The sequence below is a fragment of the Equus quagga genome, chromosome 1 (assembly GCF_021613505.1).
Source record: "Equus quagga isolate Etosha38 chromosome 1, UCLA_HA_Equagga_1.0, whole genome shotgun sequence".
Classification (NCBI taxonomy): domain Eukaryota; kingdom Metazoa; phylum Chordata; class Mammalia; order Perissodactyla; family Equidae; genus Equus; species Equus quagga.
The window spans coordinates 53,484,769-53,496,983 of NC_060267.1; the positions used below are offsets into that span (position 1 = coordinate 53,484,769).

Genomic DNA, 12,215 nt, shown 5'->3' on the forward strand with positions numbered 1-12,215 from the left:
AGTGTCGCTTTAGAAAATCCGTCCCTGCTCACCCTGGATAAGCAGCCTTCCTCCCTCCAGTCTCGATTCCCCCTGCCTCACTTCATTTCTCTCAACAGCACAGACCACACTCTCACAGGTTATATATTTACGTGTCTTCCCTGACAGAATATAGGCTCCACAAGGATGGGGACATGACATCGTCTATTTTTTGCTTACTGCTATATATTTGCAGTTCTTATAATAGTTCTCATAGTTCTTATAATAGTCTGGCATGTGTGTGACATGCTCAAAAAATATATCTTGAATGACTAGATAAATAAACAAAGGCAGGTGATACCAATTAAATTTGCAACAGAATTTTTCGGGAAATTGACTGATTGAGTCTAAAATGTATATGGAAGAAAATAGACGCACAGACAGCTAATACAACTAGAAAAATGAACAAGAGAAGGTACTCACCTGACAAGGTACTCAGCAGCAAAGCTACAGTATCTAAGATGACATTGTCATGGGTATACACAGCTCACTGAAACAGAATCAAGTCCACAGACAGGCTCCCGCGAACATGGGCGCGTGGGGGTATGAACAGAGAACTGCAAGTTATCTAGGAAAGGAGAGACTCCCAATAATGGCGTTGGGGTAACTGTTTCACCACATGGACAAAAACATAAAACTCAGTTCTGACCTCATGCCACACAAAAATAAATTCCAGATAATTTGAAGATTTAGCATTCAAAAAATCCTCTAAAACTTTAAGAAAAAATGAGATTATATAATGACCTTATGGTAGAGGAGACTTCTTAAAGACACCAAAACAAACCCCAGAAACCATAAAGGGCAATATATATGGGTTTGACTTAAAATGAAAAACACTTATATGAAAACAATGCATGATGAACATATGTAAAAGGCAAGTAAGCTGGAAGGTATTTGCAATGTTACCCCTGCAACTCACTAAGAAAAAGCCACACAGTCCAACAGAAAGCCAGGCAAGGAATCTACACTGGCGGTTCACCGTGAGAAAATACTAATTGTCAATACACACAGGAAAAAATGCCCAGACTCATCAGCAATTACAGAAAAAAGCTTACTAAAACAACAGTATAATGTTTCTCACCTATCAGATTAACCAGATTTCATCAGACAGTATCAAAGATGTGGAAAATGGGAACTTTCGAATACTGCTAGTGAGGCTGAAAAACAGGACAGCCATTTTGAAGAACCATTCGGCTTTTGTCAAACTGGAGATGCACATTTTTTATGACACAGCATGAGGAGAGGTGCCAAAGGCTGTTCCCTGAAGCACTGTTTCTATAGGAAAACAGTGAATACACCTAAACATCCACTAATAGGAGAATAAACAAAATGTGGTATATTTATTCAATAGAATACACTGGTTATAAGTAACTAGTTCTATACACACCAACACAGAGCTCCAAGATACAACAGGTGAAAACGAAGAACACAGACAGCTTGATGATGTTTATGTACATTTTGAAAACACCAAAACAATATCATTTCCTTAAGACACTAGGTGAAAATGTAAAGAACGGGTGAACACACACACAGACTCAGTGCCGTGGTCCCCTCTGCAGGGCACAAGAGGGCAACAGGACCGCGAGGACTAGTCAAAGGAACTTCACCTGTATCTCAATGTGCTATTTCTTAAAAAAAAAAAAAAAGGTGGGGAGTTATTACTTTTGGATGGTGGGAATGCGGACATTTATCATTGTTTGTCCTTTTTGGTAATTTTTCAAGTTTTCTTTTGCAGCATGCTTCCCCTGGGGCTCCACATGCGCTCTGCTCCAACACTGGAGGAAACTGGTGGCACCAGACACTGAGAACAGCATAACACTGAATTTTATATATGATTTAAATGATGTTCAAAGTAAATTGTGACTATACGTGATTTGAGCCTTAGCTGACCCACTTCAGAGATTCACAGCGTCATCAACATGATAACTTAAAACAAAATGCACCTAAAACACTTCCTGCATTTAGGGGAGGATTTTTGAGACCAATCGAATTACAAAATTAAGTGAACCAAAATCTCTTCTCTCCAGTGCCATCTGGTGGAAAAAAGAGGCAACCTCATCTGCACCTCCCACGGGGACCCACAGTCGCGGTCCTCAGGCCGCCATTCTTCTCAAGGAAGCGCCCTCTCTCATGCTGGGGTGACCATGAGGTACCCTAGTAACTGCTCGCTTTCTTTAGAGCGTTCCTCAAACTAAATTCTTCAGCCTGCAGGTTAGATCAGAAAGATCTGCTCTTTCATCTTCCCCTGCTCAGACTCCTTCTTTAATGTTTTTTAATCAGATATGCTTTAACTTCTCCCTCACAAGACCACTCTGTGATCATAATCTGCATTCATCCACATTTCAAACCCTCCAGAGTAAAAAATTCCAAAAGTTGATATCTATATTAAACATTTTAGTGTCATTTTGCTGTTACATAAACTTATGATGGTAAGCATTTTTCATTTAAAGGACTTTTTAAATATAACATATTGTCACTATAAATATGCAGTGGGAATTATAAATACTTCCTTCTTACCAGCACTGGACGGGATAGTAAAAAACATACAGTATCTTACCAAGAGCCAATAAAATAGGCTAGATTTTTCAGACATTAAAGAAAAATATCAATTAAAAAAAGGAAAAAAAACAGTAACAAGGTTATGAAACCCCCAATTTGCAATACTGAGTTCCTCCATCCATTTACAAGCCAGAGACAGAACCATGCGGGGTGTAAAATTATTCCGGAAAATGCCAACTGTACTCAGACACAATAAGTCAATCCTAAATGATTCTCCCTTAGTGTTTTTTTGTGGCTATGATTCCATTCGAGCTTTATGACCTGCTATGACAGACAGCTTTTCAATTGTTTCCAAACCAGCACCAGCAGAGGATGGAAACAGAGTCAAAGGCACTCCCTCAGAGGCTCCACACCGTTAGCCTTTGATGTATATTTACATTTAGCGAGTTTCAGTGACTCCATTCAGATGCTCCTGCAGGTTCATACAGACACACTGAACTGTTGGTTGGACTTCTCTTCCTTCCTCAAAGTTTACGATAAAGAGACTAATCCCCGTATTGGGGCTGACTGACACAAGTTCAGATCTGCTCAGACTCGCTGGTAAGGAACACTTGAGGTCAGTCACAAGATAATCAAACAGGTTTCTCATGTAGGCGCCATGACTCACAACTAAGACACTGGCCGCTAACCCTGGAGCACTGCTGTCTGAGTTACATGCAGGGGCACAGGTTTTTCCTAAAGGAAATGTCTTTGCCAAAGAAGTTTCCAGAGAGTTGCTTGGAGCTCCTTGGGAAAACTGTCCTTTCTCATCTGCTTCTTTCAGGATCAGTTGACAAAGAAATTCAAAAAAGTCTTTTCCACGCATTTTCACCTTCAAGAAAAGAAACAAAAGCTTAAATAAAGCGACACTAATGACCGTCTTAAACATTAACATAGAACATAACTGACTGAATTTTTTCTGTCATCGTCAGCACTACACAAGCAGAGGAAACTGTTTCTCTTCATTCAGTCAGTGGTTCCACAGACCTTTGTGAGCGAGTGCCCACCACATTTCTGGAACGAGAGAGGCACTTCGGAGACAAAGATGAGTAAGACACAATTCCCCGCTCCTGACTGCAAAGCACTGAGTCTAGTTAGGGAACCCACAGTCAACGGAAGCCCATCAAATAAGAGTGTCAGTCATGAAACTACATTTGGCACCCCGGTTTAGTTAGAACCACAACAAGGACAAAACAGTCTTTCCCTTATTAAATTAAAAGAAAGTCTTTACAAGAAAATTGTGAAAATAAAGAATAGGGGGGAACCAACCACCAACAGTACAACTGGAAAGCAGAACACTCCAAAGAGATGCAAGCACGTGATGACGTCCCTCACCAAGCTGCAGAGGCTGTGACCGCTGAATTACTGGGCCTCTTGCTTTGCTCAGTCTCGCCTGCCGCTCCCCTTGAACAGCACCACACCTGCTCTACGGCCCACCACCACCACTGCTGAAGCTATTGCTTCATATTCAAGTTTTCCTAAGAGTCCCATCCAATAACACATTTCCTTAAACCCGTTATCCGTAATGACTGCCAACTTAATAATACACAAGAAAGACAGGATAGCTTAAAAAGGTGGAAAAGAATGACACGGTACCGAGTTGTTTCATGAACCAAACAACTTTCAAACTGCTTAGCTAAAATTTAGAAACATCCCATTTACACACTAAGTCAGATTTCAGCTCCTCTGACGCTGGGCAGTGTATCAGCGTGCACCCTGCCCCAGGGCTCCGTACCTGGGCTAAGGTCTCTCCTCCGGGTGGTGTGAACATGAGGCATTCTTCTCCGGCTGCTTTGGCCATTGCTCTCAGCTCACTCAGCGCCCTGCCTTCTGCAACTCCGTATTTCTGCAACGGTCCAAGAGACACAAGGGCCTCAAGTGAATTTTCAGTACAACAGGTCCAGGTTTATGGAAAATTTAAGATAATCATCCGGGAATCAGCTTAGTTTCCTTCCGTTTACTTGATTTTATCTCCTCTGAACTGATAATGGGAACATACCCAACAGCGGGCCACGTTCCCCTGGAAAACACAGTTGACATCTTGCATTGTACACTGTGTCCAGGTGGGATGTACCGAACATCTCACTCAGGTTCACTTACATAGACCGTGGGGCTTTACTGGACAAACACAGGGATTTGCACAGATTCCAGGGCAAGAGACTGACAAGTGCAAGGCACCAGACGGCCCCCTGACACCCACACATGCTGTCTCATTTGATCTAATCACAGCACTATGAGATGGTATCTTCATCTCCGTATTTATAGGTGGGAAAGCTGAGCTTCAGAGAGGCTGAGCAACTAGCCTATCTTCTCACAGGCGATAACCAGCAGAGTGAAAGTTCAAACCCAGACCTACGTGGCTTCAAAGTTCACCACCTTTTTAGCTTCATAAAGACTGAGCCTCAGCAAAGGACACAGAGGTCACAAAGGAAATACAAACGGCCAAGGAGCATGGGAAATCGACCTCGTTAGGAATCCATAACATGAAAATTAAAATGGCACTTTTCATAAGTTATTAAATTGGAAGACCAAAGAGACCGCTAATAGCTAGTGTTGATGTGAGAAAAAATTCCTCGTAGATCACTCAAGGAAGCGTAAATTGGCAAAGCTTTTCTGGAACCAAATTTAGCCATATTGATAAAAAGGCTTTAAAAAAGGACACCTTCAGCAATTCCAATTCTAGGAAATGTATTAGATATTTATACAAAGAATTAAGTACAAAGATGTTTATTTTAACATTATTTACATCAGTGGAAAATCTAGTCATGACCTAAATATCCATTAGTAGTAGGTTGGTGAAATAAAATTATGCAATATCCATATATTAGAATAATAGAGTCTTAACTAGGTGACCATATTGATGTGCATTTATGGGCACTGGAAAACACAGTAAGTGAGAAAAGGTGGTTAAAACACAATACGTGTAGTAGGATCCCATTTAGAAAAACACAAACACAATCAGATAGACAGACAGATAAATAGGCTGACAGACAAACGTGAACAAAAGTCAGGAGTACACATGACCAAAATGTTCACTGCGTTTGTACGGGGTAGCAATTTTAACTGTATTTTTTTCCAAGCTGTTCTGACCTTTAATTACCTATGATAATGGATTACTTGCATAATAAAATATTTCAAGAGACAAATCATTATTTATGATTTGCACTGATGGTGTCAAAAGACTGTAACACCACCATATGACAGAAATCCAACAGTAAAACATTACGTTTTATAGAATACATGCACATTTTGCCAGCTGCCCATGCAGTCCTCAGGTCCAAACTCTTACACCGTCAACTATATCTGGAGCAACCTCTACTACAAAGAGGGACATTAAAAACCATCACTTGCTTTGTTTTCACAAGAATGGGAACACCCATTTGTTAAATATCCCAATGCTACACTGAGACAGGTCAGGCAGCGCGGCCAGAGCGAGGAGGAGCCCGGGACCCACTGCTCCCCGGCCGTGCTGAGAGCGCAGTGCAGTGGGGATACCGACCAGGAACGGCAGTGAAAAGTGCTGCAATGGAGTGAGGTCCCGGACACAGACACACAGCAGAGACATCCAGTGTGGACTTGGGGAATCACAGAGGGCGAAAGCCTCCGGGCGAGTGCATGTCGGCCAGGTTCGGGGAGCAAAGATTCCAGGCAGAGTGGAGGACAGAATCAGCAGCTCGGTGAGGGAAGGGCACAGGGAGCCTGGGTCACTGAGAAGAGCCCTGAGAGGCAGATGACCAGCGGTCCAGAGCATGGACTCCACGGCCAGTGGGCCCTGATCTGAATTGGAGCTCTGCCACAAACTAGCTCTGTGGCCCTGGGTGTGGATTGACCTATGGGTGCCTCAGTTTCTACTTCCGTAAAACAGGGGTTAAAAAAGGAGGTTTTAAATCTTCACAACATCACGCTGCTGTGAAGATTAATAAACCGGAAGCACCTGGAAGAGTGCCAGAACACGGTGAGCAGCATGTGAGCGCTCGCTAACGGTATCCGCCAGGCTGGGCACCAAGCACAAGGAGAGGGGAAGGAGGCAGGTGGAGACAACAGATGAGATCCCACAGCATGCTGAGAGCCAGGCTTGAGTTAGGACAACTTCTCGAAGGTAAAAGAGAAGGACTGAACTGTTTTATCCAGGGCACAGCAACCAAACTTTCCAAAGATTACTCTGGCCGCAGTGTGGAGATTAGATTGGAAAAGCGGGAGCAAGAGAGAAAACAGGAGCATCACTGTTGCAGAGATCTGGACGACAGACGGCACACTGAACTGCAGCAGGATGGCGGCAGTGGGCTCACAGAGAAACGAAGGAGTCCAGGAACTCTTTAGAGGTATACCTGACAAGATGATGATAGGGTGTGCAGTGTGCGAGACAGGGAAGAGTCAAGGATGAATGGTGTGAGAAACTGGGTAACGCAGGAGCGGGCGGAGAGAAGAGAGTGCTTTCCAGTGAGCTGGAGGCAGCGGCTACACAAACAGAATCAACAGTAGGCAGTCTGTTGTGTGGGTGTGCGGCTCAGATAAGAGATCTAAGCGACAAATACTTATTTGGAAACCATGAGCCCACGAAGTGAAATCATAGGAGAGGGTGAAAATACTCAGGGAGAGAGCACAGAGTGAGAAGAGATGGCCCCGCCCAACAACCACGCTTTCTTCTACTGGGCCTGTTCAGGGCTCCGCTGAACTCACATTTTTGCTCAAGAGGTGAGCATGGGCTCTCAGGCACAGAATGCGCCTTTGCAAGCAGCATTCATGCTGAAGCTCTCGTACCTTTGTTGAATTATAACAGAGAACACAAGCGAGTTATGGAAAGCAGTTCTTTAAAGGTGCCCTAGCCATTCTGTCACATTCCTATCCAGGTAGAGAAGGAATCACAGGGCTGGCAGGGACATTAACCAGCTTACAGGTCAGTATTACAGAGCATGCTCAAGATGCTGCTCTAGGAGGAGACAGGGTCAAATCTCAAGTCTGAAATTGCTGGCTGGCTCCAGCTAAATCACAGTTTCAGAAAGACTTCTTTCTGTTGTACAAAATGGGCATAAGAAAGTCTATTCATGCTTAAAACAGCAGAGTAGCACTGGGAGGCTGAGGAGAGGACTTCTCACTTTGAAACGCTTCTGTACCGTGTGAAGTTCTTATGAGGACACCTTGCTTGTATAATTTAAGAGGCTTATCTCATAGGATTATATAATCAAGTAAGACACTATCTACGAGAGTATGTAACAGATTCTTCACACACGTTAGCTGATTCCGCATCCCTAGCAGGAATGCATGTCATTTTCAGCCACGTGATAAACTGAGGTGGTTTATTGATAGTTCATGGAAAGAACACTACGTAAGTTACCTACCCTTTCTCGAAGTCTTGAATCGTACTTTACTGCCATATCTTTGCAAAATTTGCTCTTCTCCAAAATCCCACACGTGGTCTGAAAATCAAAAGATAACTGTTTCTTTTCTCATAAAAATAACCATTCTGGCCAAAACAGCAATATAATACATGCCATTTTAGTGAATGAAAAGGAACTAGAAATAATCTTCCTTTGCAAAGCTTGCCTCTCCTCTCTACTGCTCATCCTTTGTCTCTTCACTCTGGATTTTCCTATTTCCTTCTAATCTGTCCTCTAGTTCAGAGGTCAGCAAACTCCAGCCCACAGGCCAAATCCAGAGGACCACTTGTTTTCACAAATAAAGTTTTATTAGAACACAGCCATCCACGTATTATTTATGGCAGTTTCACGGTCCAACAGCTGTGACAGAGACCATACAGCCCACAAAACTTAAAATATTTGCTCACTATCTGGCCCTTTACAGTAAAAGTTCTAGTTCACTAATTCTCCATTCAGGTGTGTCTAAACTGCTGTTAAACCTATCCCTTGAGTCTTCATTTCAGTTACAACTTCAGTTCTAGAATTTGCATTTGGTTCTCGTTTACAGTTTCCAGTTCTCTGCTGAGACTCTCAATGTTGTCTTTTATCTGTGCATTGAACGGTTATTTTAAAGCCTACGTCTGGTAATTCCCATGATTGGATAATGCCCGCAGCCGTTCCTGCTGCCTTTTGTCTTCGCTCATTTTTGTTCACATTCCCTTCCCTCATTGGGTGCCTGGCTTTTTTCATTGACTAGCGACACTGTATTTGCAAAACTGCAGAAATCATTTCAGTCCACATTTGTTTTGTTTTTTAACCCTCTCCCCACAAATTGGACATTTTCAACATTACTGTTTCATATTGTCAATACCTTTACCAATGTCTTTGCTCACTATTCTCTTTTGAAACTCAGACCTTCCTTCTGGAATTATTTTTCTTCTTCAGTTATCCTTTGAAAATTTATTCACAGCCTGTTTGTCTGAAACGTCTTCATTTCACCTATACTCTAGAAAATGTCTTGCTGAGTATAAAACTCAAGGCTAACCCTTATTATCTCTCAACACATTAAAGAAATTATCAATATTGACAAATTTGTTGATCACCTAATATTGGCCTTTGGTAGATGGTGTTTTTCCTTCTTATTTCTTCGGAGTTTTGCAATTTTAAGTGTAGATGTGGGTTTCTTTTTATTTATCTTGACTGGAATTTGTCATACTTCTTGCATCTGAGAATTTGTTATCTTTCAACTTCTATAAAATTAACTGTGACCTCTTTGAAGGTCGTGTCTTTCCCATTCTGAGACCTCATTTTGAAAGACGCTAGACCGTCTCATCATGTCCTTCATGTCTTTTAAACACGTGCTTTTAGATCTATCATACTGTGCTACATTTCATTTACTATCTTATATTTACCTATAAGCTAATAATTATTTCAGTTGTGTCTAATCTATAATTTAGTATATTCACTGAGGTTTTTGGCTTTTTAACTTTTTCCAGATTTTTAAATCTTTATCGAAGTATAATTTACAATAAAATACACCCTATTTTAAGTATACAGCTCATCAAGTTTTGACAAATGTATACAACCATCTACATACCATTGAAATCAACATATAGAAGAATTCCATCACCCCAAAAGATTCCTTTGTACCTTGCCAGCCGATCCCTCACAGCCTGGGCCCCGGGCAACCACTGATCTGCTTTCTGTAACTACAGATTAGATCTGTCTTTTCTAGAGTCTCACACAGATGGAATCACACAGGAGGTGCTCTTCTGTGTCTAGCTTCCTCTGCACAGCATGTTTTAGAGACTCATCCACGTGGCTGCTGAGGTGTTTCCATCACATGACTACACCATCGTTCATTTACCCATCCACCTACTGATGAACACATGCGTTGCTTCAACTCTTTGCCTATTACAAATAAGACTGCTATTATCAAACAGTCGTGTATAGTCTTTGTGTGGACATATGTTCTTATTTCTCTTGGATAAATTCCTGGGACTGAAATTGCTGGATCATATACTCAGTTTTGTTAAACTGTCAAACTGTTTTCCAGAGCATTTATTGTGTTTTACATTCTCACTAGCAATGTATGAGTTCTAGCTGCTGCACATCCTTTTACCTTTTCAATTTTAGCCATTCAAATGTGTGCATAATGGTATCTCATTGTGGTTTTAATTTGCATTTCTGTCGTGATCAATAGTGCTAAGCATCTTTTCATCTGTTTATTGGTCTTCCATACATCTTCCTTTGTGAAGTACCTAGTCAAATTTAAATCTTTTGCCCATTTTAAAGTGGGATGTTTGTCTAATCACAGAGTTGAAAGAATTTTAGATATATATACACATCTATCAATATACAGAGAGGTGTACGTATATACATATGTATGTCTTTGTCAGATGTATACATATACACATTTTATATATATAATATACACATTTATAATTTTCTCAATCTGTTTCCTGTTCATGCTTTGTCCTAAGAAACCTGTGGACAAACCAAGGTCATAAAGACTTTTCTCTTGTGTTTTCTTATAGAATTTTTATAGATTTAACTTTTAGATTTGTTCTACATCAACTACAAGTTAATTTTCTGTATGGTGTGAGGTAAGGGTCTAAGTCCATGTTTCTCCACATGGAGAGCCCACTGTCTCAGCCTTTATTGAAAAGACTACTCTTTTCCCATTGAATTACCTTGGGACACTGTCAAAACCCAACTGACCAAAAAAACACAAACAATCAACCATATAAGTTTGGATCTATTTGTGGTCCCTCAACTTTTGCTTGAGAGAAAAAGTCTTTATTTCACCTTAATTTTTGAAGCATTTTCACTGGGTACAAACTTGGAAATTTTTTAGTCTATATTTCTTCAAAATATATTTTTTTATCACTCCCACCCCACTTCCGTCTTGACACTTCAACTACATGTGTAGTATATTGCTTAATATTGTCCTATATTTCACTGAGACTCTTCATTTTTTTTTCAGTCTTTCTTCTTTTCATAGACAATTTTAGTATGTTCTATTTCTGTGTCTTCATATACACTGACCTCTTCTTCTACAGTGTCTAATCTACGGTTAATCCCATCTTGTGAAATTTTCATTTCAGAATATTGTTTTTCATCTCTAGAAGATCAATTTGGTCCTTTTTTTAAATATATATTCGATTTCTCTCTTCATTATGTTCCTCTGAGCACAGTTCAGCCTCACTATTAAAGGTGTGATCCTTCTGAAGTCTACATTTTATACTCTGTGTATTCAACAAAATGTCTCTGCTTTGGTTGGTGGGAACCCAAATGGTTCCCAACCATGTGTGGGCTCTAGAAATGTCTGCTTAGGGCTCCCCAGTAATTGCTCTCTCCGCTGAAGCTGCGTGCTGCTGGCCTCATCCAGTCTCATTCTCCGCACGTGCAGATTAACAGTCCCCAAAAGATTTGAGGGGATCCCTACACATGTCTAGAGTTCTTTCTCTGTGCAGCTCTCTCTTCCAGTACTCCGCCCTATGAATTTCAGTTATTTTAACCTCCCCAAATTCCAAGCTTTGTCTCCTCAACTCACTGAGTCCCCTGTACTTTATCTGGCTTGTCCTACCAGAGCCTGGAAATTGTTTCAGCCGGAAAACCAGGACAATCCAAGGGCTGCCTCATTTGTCTCACTTCATTGGGGATCATGGGCCTATGCTGCCTGAAGTCCAATGTCTGAAAACTGCTGCTTCACACATTCTGTCCTGTTTCCTTGTTGTTTATGGGGGTAGGCTACATTCCAGCCCTGTTACTCCCCAACGATTGTCACAAAAGTCTCCTTCCATTGAGCTTTTAGATGTTGATTTGGTTCCTCTTTAAATCTCTGGGGTCATTTGTATAGTAATCTGTTCCCTAAAGATATTTCAAAAATGTCTTTTATTTCCTTATAGTAACAGGTTTTTTTTTATTTTAATTAAGATTATGATAGATTACAACCTTGTGAGATTTCAGTTGTACATTATTGTTAGTAATGTTGTGGGTACACTTCACCCCTTGTGCCCTCCCCCCACTCCCCCTTTTCCCTGGCAACCACCGATCGGTTCTCCATGTCTATATGTGTAATAGTTTTTTTAAATTGTATGTGGTAATTCTAATATCTGATGTCTTTATGGGTTAAAGTCTCCTGTCTGTTGTTTCTGTTGGCTCTCTCCCCCATGACATCTTCTCTGTCTTTTTTCAGACATTTCCCCCCAAGCTACTCTAATTTAAAAATTACCAAAATACAGTAGGAAAATAAAATGAAAAGAAAAGAAGTCCTGTCAGAGGGAGGCGAGGATTGGA

General features: G+C 41.1%; 1 protein-coding gene across 1 annotated transcript in view; it reads right to left on the reverse strand.

The window, feature by feature from the left end:
- The window catches only part of TIGAR (TP53 induced glycolysis regulatory phosphatase), a 33,290-nt gene that overhangs the window by 7,264 nt on the left and 13,811 nt on the right, over positions 1-12,215 (reverse strand). Inside the window, exons 4-6 of the mRNA XM_046643960.1 lie at positions 7,896-7,973; positions 4,292-4,402; positions 442-3,388 (exon numbers count right to left, since the gene is read on the reverse strand). Of these exons, the coding sequence (XP_046499916.1) occupies positions 2,957-3,388; positions 4,292-4,402; positions 7,896-7,973 (621 nt within the window). The 3' untranslated portion in view covers positions 442-2,956. The remainder of the gene's footprint in view (positions 1-441; positions 3,389-4,291; positions 4,403-7,895; positions 7,974-12,215) is intronic.